Source organism: Pogona vitticeps, chromosome 5 (assembly GCF_051106095.1).
Source record: "Pogona vitticeps strain Pit_001003342236 chromosome 5, PviZW2.1, whole genome shotgun sequence".
Taxonomy (NCBI): domain Eukaryota; kingdom Metazoa; phylum Chordata; class Lepidosauria; order Squamata; family Agamidae; genus Pogona; species Pogona vitticeps.
In genome coordinates this window covers 125883038-125901159 of record NC_135787.1, presented here as the reverse complement: position 1 = coordinate 125901159, position 18122 = coordinate 125883038, and the positions used below count along the sequence as shown (strand labels likewise).

General features: G+C 42.3%; 1 protein-coding gene across 4 annotated transcripts in view; it reads left to right on the top strand.

The window, feature by feature from the left end:
- The first annotated feature begins 2730 nt into the window (after nucleotides 1–2730).
- Nucleotides 2731–18122, top strand: part of TUBGCP6 (tubulin gamma complex component 6) — a 37476-nt gene continuing 22084 nt past the window's right edge. For all 4 annotated transcript variants that reach the window (XM_078376751.1, XM_073000587.2, XM_073000586.2 and 1 more), the window contains exons 1-9: nucleotides 2731–2869; nucleotides 4813–5637; nucleotides 6285–6448; nucleotides 7578–7788; nucleotides 8715–8888; nucleotides 13093–13214; nucleotides 14119–14194; nucleotides 14796–14905; nucleotides 17745–17836. In XM_078376751.1, coding sequence (XP_078232877.1) covers nucleotides 4894–5637; nucleotides 6285–6448; nucleotides 7578–7788; nucleotides 8715–8888; nucleotides 13093–13214; nucleotides 14119–14194; nucleotides 14796–14905; nucleotides 17745–17836 — 1693 coding nt within the window. In that variant the 5' untranslated portion in view covers nucleotides 2731–2869; nucleotides 4813–4893. The remainder of the gene's footprint in view (nucleotides 2870–4812; nucleotides 5638–6284; nucleotides 6449–7577; nucleotides 7789–8714; nucleotides 8889–13092; nucleotides 13215–14118; nucleotides 14195–14795; nucleotides 14906–17744; nucleotides 17837–18122) is intronic.

The following is an 18122-nucleotide window of genomic DNA, read 5'->3' as shown; positions in this document are numbered from 1 at the left end:
CAATACATTTTACATTTGTTCTTTATATTATGTCAATTATTCTCACGAGGAAATGATGAACTTCATACTTTTAGCTATCAAGTTTTATTGAGTATTGCATTTTTAATCTATTGATGAATAACATTTTAAAACAGCCTATTTTTTGTTAGCATTCACAATAACATTGAATACAATCCAGTTATTAAAGTGGGTTCAGTTCGTGTGTTCTTTACGTTCCCAATATGTTGTTTGTAGCATTGTTCTACAACATCATTACAAAACTTTTGATACTGTCTTTGTAATCCACGCGCCTGGTCTTAGAAAATAATAAAAGATATAAAAGCGTACCATATCTTATCAAAGTCATGTCTGTGTGATGATATTGTCATTTTTATTTTTGAGATTAATTTCTCTAAAGTTGCAGTTTCCCATACCCTCTGTGTATGCTGAAATCTTTGGTTTTTCCATTCTCGTGTTATAATTGAACACTGCCATATTACTACTGTGCTGGAGAGGTTACAAGTCCAGGGGATCCCTTTACCCCACATGTAACTAGAATGCCCCAGTGTGGAAACATGCTGGAAATACTGGTTAAAAATTGAATATGATACTCACTTCACATTATTTTCTTTGTTCTTTGATACAAATGAAAATGTTGCAATACAAGCCCCTGTGTCATAGCATAAAGCTAAGAGGATTTATCCAATACTTTTGGATAACTTGTTCCAGTATATATGGAGAGATCTAAAAAAAAATTTAAATCTTATTCAGATTACCAGGAGGGATATACAGTACACTGATCAGTCACAACATTAAAACGACCTGCCTAATACCGTGTAGGTCTTGTGCTGCCAAAACAGCTCTGATGTGTCGAGGTATGGAGTCTACAAGACCTCTGAACATGTCCCATGCTGTCTGGTACAAAGACGTTACCAGTAGCTCTTGCAGGTTGTGAGGTGGGGCTTCCATACATTGGATTTGGTATTCCAGCACATCCCCCATAGATGCACCATTGCATTGAGATCTTGGGAATTCGGAGGCCAAGGAAATACCTTGGACTCTTTGTCGTGCTCCTCAAACTGTTCCTGAACAATTTTTGCAGTGTGGCAGGGTGCGTTATCCTGCTGAAAAAGGCTACTGCCATCAGGGAACACCATTGCCATGAAGGGGTGTAGGTGGTCTACAACAATCTCTAGGAAGGTGGTATATGTCAAAGTAACATCCGCATGAATGCCAGGACCCAAGGTTTTCCAGAACATTGCCCAGAGTATAACACTGCTTTTGCCAGCCTGCCTTCTTCCCTCCTGCTGCCTTCTCTGCCCCAGGTAAACAACACCCACACACCCAGCCATCCCCTGATCTAAAAGAAAATGTGATTCATCACACCAGGCAACCTTCCATTGCGCCATGGCGCAGTTCTGATGCTCACATTCCCATTGTGGGCACTTTTGGGGTCAACATGGGCATCTGACCAGTCTGTGGCTACGCAGCCCCTTACACAGCAAGCTCTGATGCACTGTGTTCTCTGACATATTTCTATCATGACCAGCTTTAAGGGTTTTTGCAATTTAAGTGACAGTAGATCTTCTGTGTGATCAGAACAGATGGGCTAGCCTTTGCTCCCCATGTGTGTCAATGAGCCTTGGATGTCTGTGACCCTGACATATCGGTTCATCAGTTGTCCTTCCTTGCACCACTTTTGGTAGGTATTAACTAATGCATACCAGGAACACCCCACAAGACTTACTTTTTTGGAGATGCACTGACCTAGTCACCTTGTTGTTTAGTGGTTAAGACGTGTCCGACTCTTCGTGACCCCATGGACCAGAGCATGCCAGGCCCTCCTGTCTTCCACTGCTGCCCGGAGTTTGGTCAAATTCATGTTAGTAGCTTTGATGACACTGTTCAACCATCTCGTCCTCTGTCGTCCCCTTCTCCTCTTGCCTTCACACTTTCCCAACACCAGGGTCTTTTCCAGGGAGTCTTCTCATCAGATGGCCAAAGTATTGGAGCCTCAGCTTCAGGATCTGTCCTTCCAGTGAGCACTCAGGGTTGATTTCCTGGCTCTTGTCAGAGTCATTTTTTTCACATACCCACGTTTCCTGCTTCCAACACATGAAATTCAAGAACTGGTTGTTCACTTACTGCCTAATATATCCCATCCCTTAACAGGTGCCTTAGTAATGATCTAACCAATGCTAGTCATTTGACCTGTCAGTGGTTTTAACGTTGTGGCTGCTCAGTGTGTTTACACTCCTGATGTATGAAGAACAGAGTTTTGATCCATGGGAGCACACAGAAATAACTCTCTTTGAAGTGCCAAAGGAGTTTGCCTCTCTTCCCCTTTTTTTTCAGCAATTCTGCCAATCGCTGTCCCCAATAGTGGCAAAAGTGGCTCATTCTGGATTGCCCAGTCAATGATCCCCCATCCAAATGAGCTGCTTCAAGGTAAGATAGAGGGAATGGGGGGGGGGTGAGTGTGTCTCCCGCCTGCTCGTTCCTTTCTTCTGTCTTCCGCCTCCCCAGAGCCTGGAAAAAAGTTTCTCGGACTACATCTCCCAGAGTCCCTCAGCCCGCACGGTCACTGACTGTGCCAACTGGGTACGTAATTCGGGAAGGAGCAGTCTCGAAAGGGAACTTCTCCAAGACCTAAGAGACGAAGTGCTGTTACGAAGCAGTGTCGTAACTCGGAAGACCCCCCCGCCCCCGACTCGTGGGCGAAAGAGAGGCCACTTCCGCACCCCCGCCCGCCCTCGCCAGTCGCCCACCGAGTGACAACACGGCCCCGGGCCTGCCGCCATTTGCCCTTTTTCCCCCGCGTCACGTGGCCTCTCTCCGCTCCCTTTCGCGTCCCCGCCCGCTCCTCTTTTCTCATCCTCCGCGTCGGGCGGTACGTAAGGACTCTGCTTTGCTTGGCGCTTTCGCCGCGAGGGTGGGCACGGGTTGCAACTTGTTGGTGGGCATTGCTCTGCCCGAGGTGACCCTTCCCTCGCCCTGCAGGGGTGGGGAGGACGTTGGACGGTCAACCCCAGCCGCCGCGTCGGGGGAAGTTGGGGGGGGAAGACGAGCCCGCTTTCGGCGCGCAAACACACACCCAGCAACCCTCTGCCGCTCCCGAAGGAAACGGCCGCCGCTTTCCACCCTCCTCGCCCAGGTGTGCCAGTGGACGCAGGGGCTGTTGCCTGGGCCCGCCTTGGACACGGCCACGGACTCCGCGGGAGCCCTTGCTCCGTTGGATGGAAGTCCACTTTTTCTTGGTGCAGGAACGGCTGGGGAGAAGAATCGCCCCCGTGCCTCTGCCTTGCCCGATTGCATTGCACCCTCATCTCTCTTGCAAGCCCTTGGAGCGGGGAGGAAAAGAGCCAAGGAGGCCTAGATGTGTGTGTGTTGGGGGGGGGGGAACCCGCAAGAGCTCTTTTTTTGCTGCTGCTTGTTGATGTTTTCATGGAGGACGTGGAAAAGGATTTGGAATTTCACTTTAAGAAGGATGGATATAATGACACCCTGAGCAAGTGATAGGATAGTTTTCTGGCTCTCAGAGCTAGTGGCGTCACAGGGTTTTTTTCTTTTCTTGAGAGTTTGGAGGAAATTCTGAATGGTATAGTACTTACAGTTGAAGATATTTGTAAATTAATATTTGGCATAATATGCAGACAGTCGTTTTCTTACTCATTGCTATCAAAATCGTCCTTCTGTGTTGCATAGTTTGCCCTTCGTTTTTGAAGAAGACCATTTCCGTCAGATTTATCAAGGGGGGAAAGTGAGTGGTTAAGATTGAGCAGTAACATGCTAATGAACACACAGGTGATTAACTAGTTGAATATGAGCTTGGAAGATGTGGGGGCAGGTGAGCTAGCCATGGACTTGTTTATTTATTTGTTGGACTTATAGATGCCACCCATCTAGACACCGTCTACTCTGGGTTGCTCACAACAGAGAATATAAAACAATTTGTTTTATGGGACTGTTAGATGTTTGTTGTTGTTTAGTCGTTTAGTCATGTCCGACTCTTCATGACCCCGAGGACCAGAGCACGCCAGGCGCTCCTGTCTTCCATTGCCTCCCAGAGTTGGGTCAAATTCATGTTGGTCGCTTCAATGACACTGTCCAACCATCTCGTCCTCTGTTGTCCCCTTCACCTCCTGCCTTCACACTTTCCCAACATCAGGGGCTTTTCCAGGGAGTCTTCTCATCAGATGGCCAAAGTATTGGAGCCTCAGCTTCAGGATCTGTCCTTCCAGTGAACACTCAGGGCTGATTTCCTGATTTCAGGGCTGTTAGATGTTACTTACATGCTTTCAGCAGTCCAGTCATTAGAAATGCTAATGACAAGCACTCCATACACCCCCTTGTATATTAGACTAAGAAATATATACAGGAATTCATGGGGACGACTGTAACATAGCGGTGGGACATACACTTTGGTCAAAATCCAGTTTTAATCACATTAGCGTCCAAACGTCTGCTTCTCTCAGCTGATAGTACAGTGGGGGAAAGTTGCAGTTCAGTGGTTGAGCACCTTTTTTTGTTTGCAGGTTCAATCCTTGGTGTCTTAGTGAGGAAGGAATCCTATTTGAAATCCCAGAGAGCAGCTAACAGCAAATGTTGACAATCCTGGGCTAGGTGGACCCATTACCTGACTCAGTAAAAAAGCAGCTGCTTTCCGGTTTCACACTCTTTTCTTTTAAGGAGCTGTGCACCGCCCCAGTTCTGGTATTTTATATTATGTTGTATGGTAAGGAATTTCTAACATACAGCCTATGACTGTGACACCATGAAGTAATGGAAAAAATGTCTGCTTGTTAATCAACCGTCTTTTCCCCCTCTTTCCAGCCACTATGATGGATCCCTACCTGATTCTTAGTGGTTTATTAACATCAACGTTCAGGAGGACATCATTTAAGTGACGCTGCCATGGAGAGTATTACAAAACTGTTTGGTGACTTGTGTGAAGCTCATGTACCTGATCAATCGAAGTTCCATTTGGGCAGAGGAAAGACTGGCAAAAAATGCTCGAACAAAACTTTGAAGAAGATTGCATATAACGCTTTGTTTGCTAATCTTTTTGTGGATGATACCCGGAAGGTGCAGTCAAACATTCCTAGCCTTCCAGTGAAAAACAAAATTTTAATGGTGTCTTTCAACTTGAGAGTTGCTGGAATGGGTGCAGAAGCAGACAGGCTGGAGGAGCTTGTAGACCAGTTGGAGAGCTCTATATGCTTACCATTTACTGAAATTACATCTGTTTTGGATCTTCTCGTACAGCTTGCGGGAACGGGGCCTCCTCAGTGTTTACCACTCAAAAAGGATTATTTTTTGAACAACAAGTATGTTGGAAGAAACACTAAATATAAAGGTTATGACTATTATGATGTCAGTGTGTTTGAAGCTGATATACAGGCTTTTATTGCAAATGAGGAACATCAGTTTAATGATACAATTCAAAAGACACTGCAAATCATGGAGGCAGCACCCGGTACTGGCCTCCCTAGTATAGAACTGTTTTCACAAAACTGTCCTGTGGGTGATAGGTTTGAGAGAGAAACTCATGTCTCACTCTTTGGCGCCCTTGTGCACAGTCGTACATATGACATGGACATCAAGTTGGATCTGCCTCCAGTGCCTGACAGTGCAGATTTATCTGGCCTTGCAATTAAGGTATGCACATTTTTGTGTGCCATTTATATTTTGTATTGATATTTAGTATTTGTTCAAATACATTACTGAACATAGCTTTGATGGCTGTCTGAAATTCAGTTATGCTTCCCAAATCCCTGATGTCGCTGAGGCTTTGATGAGCAAAAGGTTCAGCATGATCTGTCTGCAGTTTTCTTCTTGCATATCCATTCCATTGCCCAACTTATTGGCTAGGATTTGGACCCATGGCTGTGGTGAACATTGGAAAGTATCCATTCCCTGTGTATCTCATTGTTTCCCTCTGCTTTGTTTAACAATGCCCAGCTCCTTTAAAAAGTCTTAAATTGAAAAATTAATGGAACAACTTTTAAACATTAAGCAATATATGTGCTCTAAAATATGTGGAGAAAAGCAAAAAATTAAAATTAAGTGTTCACCTTGGATCAGTGGATTGTAGAAAATATACACAGTACTGCTCTGAATATATTTTTTAAAATCAGGTATTAAATGAAGAACAATGTATGAAGACATGCAGATAGAGCTAAAAGATAACTAAAGGAACAGATTCCTCCTGACTTTTAGAGAAAAACACAGTGCTATAAGGCGGAGAAAGAATCATATTTAATTGGTTATATAAATGGAAGTTATAAGTAGCTTTATGTTTACAGGTTCCCCAAAGCATAGATCCTTCAGAAGATGAAGGATTTCAATCAGCATCTAATCTCACCCCTGACTCACAGTCAGAACCAAGTGGGACGCCTGATATCGACCTCTGGGAAGCTGTGCTTACTTATGGACCGAGTAAGAGAAGATGCTGGGAAAGGATTGGATGGTGTGTTTCTGGCTTTATGCTTCATAACTGTAGTTTTTGTTTGAATGTACTCTGCTTGCTACAGTGTTGATCCAAGGTTTGTCTCTGGATGTGAAATTTTCCGAATTGTTTTGCAGATAAATAATTAAAGGCCTGAACATTCCAGTTAAATTTGAACTTGAGAGGAGCAGCTAAGGGTAGACAGATCAAAAAGGCCACAAATATCGATACCTGAGCATTTAGGCCTCCTTGCTTGCTTTTTGCACCTTACAAAAGAGTTTCCTTCAGAGGGAAAACTTTGTGGAATGTCTGTCAGTGCAGCATGACTGCTGGAATAATAAAACTTTGCAGGACTCCACATGCTTGAGTTATGCTAAGCATTTAAAACAGGAGTGTTGCTGGACTACAGTTCCTGTCAGCCTTAACCATCATAACCAAGAGTGAGGAATGCTGTTTCAATTCAGCAACCTCTGGAGGACTGAACTTTGCCCATCACAGAGTCTTTTAATGCATTCTACCCAAGCCCTATAGATATTAAAGTGATTTCTTTATTTAAGTTATTTATTAGGTATATTTTGATTCCATAAGGCCTTCAAAGTGGCATACCAAGTAAAATGCATACTGCAGTATAATTTAATAAGTAAGGTAATAAACTAATTTCAACAGATTTCTTGGTTACTCTTTACTAAAGAAAATCTGCGGTTTAAAAATATTGACCAAAACATTTGAAGGTGTCAGGTTGCGGAATAGTGGTGTGTAGTATACATTACTTTTAAAACATGGGAAATGCTTGGTTCATACTTTAGACCAGTGATTCTACACAATGGGTCCCCAGATATTCTTGGACTGCAACTCCCAGAAATCCTGACCAGGAAAGCTCATGGTAAAGGCTTCTGTGAGTTTTAGTCCAAGAACATCTGGTGATTCGTGGCTGGAAACCACTGGTTTAGACCTTGTAAAATGACTCTAAGAAGACAGAACAAAACATAATTCATGTGTCTCATAATAGTGATCTAGCCATGAATGGTAGCGTTCTTGAAAACGTTTCCCATTACTCCCATGTACCTAGCTAGGCTTACATTGTAATATTTTATAACCTTGGTTATTGCTTAGTTAGCTCCTGTAACTTTTGCTGTTCCTCCTAACACAGTCCCCCTGGGAAAAAAGAAGAGCCTTATCTTTCAGAAGCTGGAAGAGAAGCCTTTGACAAATTTTACAGACTCCGAGAAGGGGAATTGCAACTCTTCAGCAGCAACAAACTTCAGCTTCCACAACGGTTGCTAGTAAAAGAACCAGAAATTGTTAAAGATGTTCTGAATGTCCTTATTGGTGTGGTGTCTACTACATTCTCTTTTAATCAGGTATTCAGAAACATTTGTAAATAACTGCTACAAACCACTACGTTTTTGAAGTCCTGTTGAAATTCTGTTGTATCACGACAGCAGAAATTATACAAGATTAACATGGATGGATGTCTGTTCACAGAAGGGATGCATGTTTCTGAATTTATAAAACATATCAGACAAAGCTACTATTTAAAGGAGCACCACAAATATACTTTATGTGTCCTTGGGACAGTATTTGTAAAGAGAATCTAAGCTGATTTTTTAAAAGTATATGAGTACTGTACTTTGAAATCATGTAGTATTCAGCCCTATATTGTGCAAAAATAAACATAAAAACAAATTATCTTAAAAATACTTTGATATAGCTACACAATATTTTTCAGTAAGTATTATAAAAATTAACTTTGAAACCAAATCTGTGTACTTAATCTGTCCTGGACAACTTTCCATAGGAATATATATATATTTGAAGTTATGTTGACCAGCCCCATAGGTACAGTGGGAATGACAGCATTTAAAGGCTTCCTTTGGTCATTTTGGGATGTGGCAAAATTGCGTGTACGGAAACATTGCCAAAGGAAGGCTTTAATCAGTGGCAGTTTGCCATTGCTGATGACATAAAGTAATTCCCACTATGCATGCAGACCTCCATAACAGTATTTCAGCCATTGATTTAACTTTTCTTAAAATTTTATTGTTTTTTTCTTGAATATAGTATGTTTATTTTAAAATTAAACTCTGTTAGTCTTTGACATTGACATAATTGGCAAGTACTGGATTTCCTCCTCCCTGTAATTTAAAAAAAAGTTAAAATTTGCATTTGCCTGAAGTCACACAGTTCACTTTTGAAGTATTCAGGTGTACTAGTGACTAGTATGTTTTTGTATTTTGTACATTATTGGCTTTAAAGAATGTTTTCCACCCTCTTTGCAATCATGCAGGTTGCTCAGAGATTTATGGTGAAGCAGGGCATATATGTATCTGGAACATCCCCTGAAAGCATGAATAATCTCCTATCAGAAGTTGCTGAATATGGAACTTACTACACACGACTAAGCCGTTTCTCTATCAAACCAATCTTGGACTCTTCACATAAAAGAGGACTTGTGTTTCAGGTAATGCTTCTTTAGTTTTCATGCCAATACTTCAGATTATGAGCTATTACATTCTTGCTTTTATCAGATGTCTGTTGGTTGGACATCAGTGGCTAACAAAGATTATGACATGCTGACAGAGATTGCTGCTCACCGTTGTTTAATCGTTAAGTCATGTCCGACTCTTCATGACCCCATGGACCAGAGCACTCCAGGCTCTCCTGTCTTCCACTGCCTCCCGGAGTTGGGTCAAATTCATGTTGGTCGCTTCGGTGACACTGTCCATCTCGTCCTCTGTTGTCCCCTTCTCCTCTTGCCGTCACACTTTCCTAACATCAGAGTCTTTTCCAAGGAGTCTTCTCATGCGATGGCCAAAGTATTGGAGCCTCAGCTTCAGGATCTGTCCTTCCAGGGAGCACTCAGGGTTGATTTCCTTTAGAATTGATAGGTTTGTTCTCCTTGCAGTCCAAGGGACTCTCAGGAGCCTCCTCCAACACCACAATTCAAAAGCATCAATTCTTCGGCGGTCAGCTTTCTTTATGGTCCAGCTCTCACTTCCATACATCACTACAGGAAAAAGCACAGCTTTGACTATGCAGACTTTTGTTGGCAAGGTGATGTCTCTACTTTTTAGAATGCTGTCAAGGTTTGTCATCGCTTTCCTCCCAAGAAGCAGGTGTCTTTTAATTTCGTGGCTGCTGTCTCCATCTGCAGTGATCATGGAGCCCAAGAAAGTAAAATCTGTCACTGCCTCCATATCTTCCCCTTCTATTTGCCAGGAGGTGATGGGACCAGTGGCCATGATCTTAGTTTTTTTGATGTTGAGTTTCAGACCGTATTTTTTTTTTTTTTTGCACTCTTCTCTTTCACCCTCATTACAAGGTTCTTTAATTCCTCCTTACTTTCTGCCATCAGAGTGGTATCATATACATATCGGAGGTTGTTGATATTTCTTCCGGCAATCTTGATTCCGGCTTGGGATTCCTCCAGTCCAGCCTTTCGCATGATGTATTCTGCATATAAGTTAAATAAGCTGGGGGACAATATACAACCTTGCCATACTCCTTTCCCAATTTTGAACCAATCAGTAGTTCCATATCCAGTTCTAACTGTTGCTTCCTGTCCCACGTATAGGTTTCTCAGGCGATAGATAAGGTGGTGAGGCACTCCCATTTCTTTAAGGACTTGCCATAGTTTGCTGTGGTCCACACAGTCAAAGGCTTTTGCATAGTCAATGAAGCAGAAGTAGATGTTTTTCTGGAACTCTCTGGCTTTCTTTATAATCCAGCACAAGTTAGCAATTTGGTCTCTAGTTCCTCTGCCCCTTCGAAATCCAGCTTGTACTTCTGGGAGTTCTTGGTCCACATACTGCTGAAGCTTGCCTTATAGGATTTTGAGCATAACCTTGCTAGCGTGTGAAATGAGTGCAATTGTACGGTAGTTGGAGCATTCTTTGGCACTGCCCTTCTTTGGGATTGGGATGTAAACTGATCTTTTCCAGTCCTCTGGCCACTGTTGAGTTTTCCAAACTTGCTGGCATATTGAATGTAGCACCTTAACAGCATCATCTTTCAAGATTTTAAATAGTTCGTCTGGAATGCCATCACCTCCACTGACCGTTTTGTTAGCCATGCTTTCTAACACCCACTTGACTTCACTCTCCAGGATGTCTGGCTCAGGGTCAGCAACCACACTATCTGGGTTGTCCGGGATATCCAGATCTTTCTGGTATAATTCCTCTGTGTATTCTTGCCACCTCTTCTTGATGTCTTCTGCTTCTGTTAGGTCCCTACCTTTTTTTTCCTTTATCATGCCCATCTTTGCACAAAATATTCCTTTAATATCTCCAATTTTCTTGAACAGATCTCTGGTTTTTCCCTTTCTATTATTTTCCTCTATATCTTTGCACTGTTCATTTAAGAAGACCCTGTCTCTCCTTGCTATTCTTTGGAAGTCTGCATTCAATTTTCTGTAACTTTCCCTATCTCCCTTGCATTTTGTTTCCCTTCTCCTCTCTGCTATTTCTAAGGCCTCCTCGGACAGCCACTTTGCTTTCTTGCATTTTCTTTTCTTTGGGATGGTTTTTGTTGCTGCCTCCTGTACAATGTTACGAGCCTCCATCCATAGTTCTTCAGGCACTGTGTCCACCAAATCGAGTTCCTTAAATCTGTTCTTCACTTCCACTGTGTATTCATAAGTGATGTGGTTTAGATCACTGGTTCTTAACCTTTGTTACTCAGATGTTTTTGGACTGCAACTCCCAGAAGCCTTCACCATCAGCTCTGCTGGCTGAGGTTTCTGGGAGTTACAGTTCAAAAACACATGAGTAACAAAGGTTAAGAACCACTGGTTTAGATTATAACTGACTAGCCCAGTGGTTTATCCTACTCTCTTCAGTTTAAGCTTGAATTTTGCTATGAGAAGCTGATGATCAGAGGCACATTCAGCTCCAGGTCTTGTTTTTGCTGACTGTATTGAGCTTCTCCATCTTTGGCTGCGGAGAATATAATCAATCTGATTTCGGTATTGCCCATCTGGTGTTTTCCATGTGTTGAGTCACCTCTTGTGTTGTTGGAAAAGAGTGTTTGTGACAACCAGCTTGTTCTCTTCACAAAACTCTATTAGCCTTTGCCCTGCTTCGTTTTGAACTCCAAGGCCAAACTTCCCTGTTGTTCCTTTTATCTCTTGACTCCCTACCTTAGCATTCCAATCCCCTAGAATGAGAAGAACATCTTTCTTTGGTGTCAGTTCTAGAAGGTGTTGTAAGTCTTCATAAAATTGGTCAATTTCAGTCGCCTCAGCAATGGTGGTTGGTGCATAAACTTGGATTACTGTGATGTTGAAAGGTCTGCCTTGGATTCGTATTGACATTATTCTATCATTTTTGAGATTATATCCCATTACAGCTTTTCCCACTCTTTTGTTGACTATGAGGGCTACTCCATTCCTTCTGCGGGATTCTTGCCCACAATGGTAGATATGATAATCATCTGAGCTGAATTCGCCCATTCCTGTCCATTTTAGTTCACTGACGCCCAGGATGTCAATGTTTATTCTTGCCATCTCCTGTTTGACCACATCCAGCTTACCAAGGTTCACAGACCTTACATTCCACGTTCCTATGCAGTATTTTTCTTTGCAGCATCGGACTTTCCTTTCACTTCCAGGTGCGTCCACAGCTGAGCGTCCTTTCGGCTTTGGCCCAACCACTTCATTAACTCTGGAGCTACTTGTACCTGTCCTCCACTCTTCCTCAGTAACATGTTGGACGCCTTCCGACCTGAGGGTCCCATCTTCCAGCGTCATAACTTTTAGCCTTTTGTTTCTGCTCATGGGATTTTCTTGGCAAAGATACTGGAGTGGCGTTGCCAGTTCCTACTCCAGGTGGATTGCGTTTAGTCAGAACTCTCCACTATGACCTGTCCGTCTTGGGTGGCCCTGGACGGCATAGCCCATAGCTTCCCTGAGCTACTCAAGCCCCTTCGCCATGACAAGGCAGCAATCCGTGAAGGAGGAGATTGCTGCTACATTTATCCAAACAGAAAGCTTGAAAAATTAAGTCATTTGATAGAAGTGAGCTACTAGGTTCAACAAGTATCTTCTTGAAGATACAGGAAGCAGGTGCTTTGTGGCTTAGTACCTCATCAGTGTACTTAGAGCAAGCTGCTGTGTACCAGCAAAGGATGCATAAGATTTTTAATGAGTGTTTTTTTTAAACCAGGTCCATCTAGTCAATACTGTCTACTCTAGCCTTCCCAAACCTGGTGCCTTCCAAGTCTGGTAGTCATGGTGGCTAGAGCTTATGGGACGTACAGTGCAACATATCTGGAGGGGAAGTTTACTGTATCCTAGGCAGAAGTCTTTTTCGTCACCTGCTGCTGGACCATAGCACATAGAATCATAAAACTGTAGTGCTGGAAGGGACCCCTGGATCATCAAGTCTTTGGCAGGGATTGGGACTCATTCCGTTTAACTTTATATGGATTAAACTCGTAAATGCCGAGTCTTTTTGCAAGCTAAGAATATTTTGTATTTCAGAACCATGGTCCCTTCCCCATCCAAAAGGATTTATTTCTAACTGCCTTCAAGTTGTTGTCTGGGAGAAAACAAGAGTAGTACACCAGAGACTTGTCTTCCTGTTGAATATTTTTTTTTGAAAATGTACAAACTGCTTTCAAAAATATGTTTTCAATAATAGAATTTCTCTCCCTTTCCCTCTGGCCAGGCATTCACAAGTGGACTGAGGAAATACCTACAATACTACCGTGCCTGTGTTTTGTCAACGCCTCCTACTTTAACTCTTCTGACTATCAGCTTTCTCTTCAGAAAACTCGGACGCCAGCTGAGGTAACGTGGTATTAAAATATAATATTTTCACAGTGATAAGGCACATATACCTGAGTAGCATGGTGTACAGGTGTGGATTTCTACATATTATTGATATTATCTTAATAATGTGGGAGGAAAAAAGAAGAAGGATATCTTCCTTACTATTTTAATCCACAAAACCAGAAGGAAGATAAATTTAACTTTGCAGTTAATAGATGAGGAAAGATGTGTCATTCACACTTACAAATTCAGACATTGTGTGTGTGTGTGCTTTTTGAATATTTTTCAGTCTCGTAACCATTTATTTCAGAGCATCTTGCCCATCTTTGGAAATATGATTATGCTTATCAGCACATTGTGTCTGAAATTTTGTCAGATTCTCAGAGACAGACAGAATTCCTTGAAGGATGGATTAGGCATTTGGAACCTGGCTGAACCGCTGTAGGATTAAAACCAACCTCACGAGATGGTGGAACTAACTAGGTGGTGGAACTAATTTTACAAAATTATGAGTGGGGTAACAAGAGTGGTTGTAGAGAAATTTTTTCTTGTTGGTCATCCACAGCTGAGCCAGCCAATTACATCGATAATAATAGGTTCAAAATTGCACACTATGTACTATATGAAGGTACAGTACAGTGGTGCTGCACTTAACGCTTACCCCGCTTGACGACAAATCCGCTTCACCATGAAGCTTTTGCAATCCCAGACTGATGGGAAATAGGTCTATCAATAGGGTTGTGGTGCATTAGAGTCCTCTCTGCTGGTGTCAGGTACTCGAATACCCAGAAGTTGATCATGCCCTGTTTGCCAGCTTACCCAGGGGTACAGTTATACAGTGTGGGAGAAAGGGTGATGGACCAGGTAGACCAGTAAGACCGTTTTTAAAGATAATATTAAAATGTCTCCTTCTGTTGTTAAGGTATTTAGCGGAACTTTGTAGCATAGGAGTGGCTGCATCGAGAACTGGCGGAGAGGCTGGTATTTCATTTCCAACAGTGAGTACATATTTTTTTCTGAAATTATAGTGAACTAAGAAATTTGCACTTTTGGTATATGAAATGACTTGTATAAATATCTTAAAATGTTCTGAAAACTTCTGCTCTGGATGTTTTCATATCTCAGAAAGCAGTGTTTCCAGCCTTGACTAATCCAGGTGTTCTTGGACTGCAGTTCCCAGAAACCTTCACCACCAGCTGTGCTGGCAAGGGTTTCTGGGAGTTGCAGTCCAAGAATATTTGGGAATCACTTTAACAAGGGGTTGGGAATCATTGTAATAAAGGGATTGCCACAATTGCTTAGTTTGCAGCTCATCAGTATTTGAAATTTCTAAGCTATAAAATTCTATAGGATAAATAAGCGTGAATTACTTGCAAGATAGATACTGTTAACATACTCGTGTCAATAGATTAACACTCGAGTGTCAATAGATTGGGATCTTTGAATATCAGTGAAAGCAGGATTTGATCTCCTATGAGAACTTCTGACAATCTTTAAAGATAAAAAGTGTCTGATAAAACAGATTTGCTGAGTGTAAAGAAAAGTATCTGCATGTGTGTTTATGATTCACTTACAAAGAGTAGCTTATAAATATTTCAGGGTGTGAAACTCCTCTCATATCTATATCAAGAGGCTCTTAATAACTGCAGCAGTGAACATTACCCAGTTCTTCTGTCTCTGCTAAAGACAAGCTGTGAACCATACACAAGGTACATTCCTCAGTTTAAAAATATGCATTGTAATAGTAAAGCAAAAGATGATCTGATAGATTTTCTGTATTTGGCAAAGTGAAGTGAGCATTCAGAATACGAGGGGGTGCTGATAAGTATTGAGCCTTTCCCTGAAAAAAATTGAGCTAGGAAGCTATAAATTGCAGGGTGTATTGGCCAATTTGTCTATATTTAACAGTGCAAAAATCAACTACCTATGATTTTAATGTAACTTTCATTTTCCAGTCCAAAGTGAACATGGCGGCACCTCCAGAAAAGTTCAGTGTGGAAGAGCATAGGACCATAATCAAGTTCCTGTTTCTCCAAGGGAAAGGTGCAAAGCAGATCAATGATGAAATGTCACAAACTATGGGTGACAGTATCCCTTCATATGCAATGGTTAAACGTTGGGTTGTCAGTTTTAAAACTGGCCATTTCGGTGTTGAAAGTGAGAAACCCAGTGGAAGACTTGATTCTGTCTCTGTGCCTGCAAATGTGAAAGCCACCCATGACATGATCATGGAGGACCACCAAATATCAGCCAAAAGTATTGCTATATATCTGAGAATATCACATGAGAGAGTTGGTGCCATTATCCACAACAACTTGGAAATGAGAAAGCTGGCAGCAAAGTGGATCCCCAAACTTTTGACAACTGAACAAAAGAGGAAACGTGTGGAGTCAGTGGCTGTTTTGGAACATTTTGCAAGAAATGAGTCAGATTTCCTGGGCAAACTGGTAACTGGTGATGAGACATGGATCTAGTGTTATGATCCTGAGACAAAGGAACAGTCTAAGAAATGGAGACACAGTGGTTCCCCCAGGCCAAAGAAGTTCCGAGTGCAAAGGTCGGTGCAGAAGCAAATGGCAACAGTTTTTTGGGATAAGAAGGGAGTTCTGCTGATGGACTACCTCCAACAGGGTTCAACTACCAATGCAAAATATTATTGTGCTTTAGTGACGAAGTTGAGGCATAACATCAAGGAAAAACATCGAGGAAAGATCTCCAAAGGTGTCATACTGTTTCATGACAACACCTCGTCACACACTGCAGGTGAAACAATGGCAATACTGATGTCCTTAGGCTTGCAAGTGATGCCCCATCCACCCTATTCTCCCAACCTGGCTCCTTCTGACTATTATCTGTTCCCCAAACTAAAAAAACACCTAAAGGGACAACGATTTGGGAGTGTGCTGGAGGCAACTAATGCTGCAAATGATCAGCAGTTGGAAGAATTTTATTTGCAGGGACTTAAGAAGCAGCAGGACAGATGACGCAAGTGCATTGACTTCCTGGGGGAATATGTAGAATAGTGTGGGAGTTACAGCTTCCTAGCTCAATTTTTTCTGGGAAAGAATACTTATCAGCACCCCCTCATAGATATCGGGTTTTTTTTAAGTATATAGAAATAGACTGAAGTCTTAAAATGGTTGGTGCTTATAGTAAATATATCTTTGGACATACATCAGTAAAGCCACTGTTTTTGTAAAAATAAAACTCTGAACATTGTAGAGTTCCAGAATTTTCAAGACACTTGTGCAAGTCTCAAAATATAAACACTTTCAGGAACCTCCTACAATTATGTGTAACAGTAAGACATTTTCTTTGAGAACAGGTCCCCCTCCTGGGGGGGATGTCTTTCAGATAGGTTAGGTGGTAATCTCCCTAGGCTGGATGGGGTAGTCCTCCCACTTAGGAAATGTGTTCGGAACCTGAGCGTATACCTGGATCCAGCTGTCTCCTGGGATTTCCAGATTGCAGCTGTGACCAGATTGGTCTATAACCAGTTTAGATTTATCGCCCGATTCCATCCCTGCCTAGACTAGGAATCCCTCAGGATGATGGTCCATGTGCTGGTGATCTACTGCAACACTCTCTATAGAGGACTTTTATTTATTTATTTATTTATTTATTTATTTATTTATTTATTTATTTATTTATTTATTTATTTATTTATTTATTTATTTATTTATTTATTTATTTATTTATTTATTTATTCTACTTATATCCCACCTATCTGGTCTTGCGACCACTCTAGGCGGCTAGAGTGGTCGCAAGGCAGCTAGAGTGGTCGTGACTTTCCCTGAGGTGTGGTGGCTGGCAGGTTCATGGCAGGTGTGGGTAGATTTGACCGCATCACCGCAGTCCTGACTCGCCTGCACTGGCTGTCTGTTGTGTCCCTGGTCAAGTTCAAGGGCCTGGTACTTACAAAAAGCCCTTCACAGTTTTGGGCCCTGTTACATGGCAGAGCACCTTTCCCCAAACCATCCACCCGCACCACCAAATCTGCTCAGCAGTGCTTGTCCGGGAGGCCAAGAAAACGTCAACTAGAAAATGGGCCTTCTTGGTGGTGGTGCCTAACCTTTGGAATCAACTCCCAGCTGAGCTGCATCTGCCCCCTGCCTACATTTAAGAGGCTGATGAAAATGATGCTCTTTAGAGATGCGTTTGATGGCAGCCTCCTATGATTCACTTTGCCATTGCCCTGGTATTCTGTTATTTATTAAGTACTGTGCTACTTGTTTCTGTATTCAGTATGTCTATCCTTTTTTGTTTTACACTGTTGTTTGCTTTATTGACCTTTTGTTTGTTTGCTTTTAGCTTGTTCACCATCCACAATAGTTCATATGCACTAATGGGGTGGTATAGAAATGAAATCAGTCAATAACAGGACAGAAAAATAGGGCCCCTGGGTCTTTTACAGTTGCTATCTAAGCTGAGTAGTTAATTTAGTGGGAGCATTCCAATGTGAAGGTTCTTCTGTCAAGACAGAGTAAATCAAGAAAGGGCATTCAGGAATATGTTTTTAAGTGTGACGTTCAATCTTTTGTGTTTTAGGTTTATCCATGATTGGGTCTACAGTGGCGTATTCAGAGATACATATGGTGAATTCATGATTCAGGTGAATGAAGATTATCTTGGCTTTAGAGGTATGTGGTTTTTTTGAATGTCTCTCCCATTGCTATAGAACAGTGGTCGGGGAACAGGGGTGAATTGCCCCAAATGGGATAAAAATAAAAATCCTGGAGGTAATGAGGATAGTTGTGGCAGCGGGACCATCCTCATTACCCCCAGGCATTTCATTTCCGACGATGCTGTGTGTAGGCGGGCATTCCATCGCAAGGAGAGCAAGCCCTGGTGAGGAATTGCACAATTCCTGCCTGCCCTCCTCGCCTCCAGAGTGGGAGGGAGGGCAGCGGACCGGGCCAGCTGGAG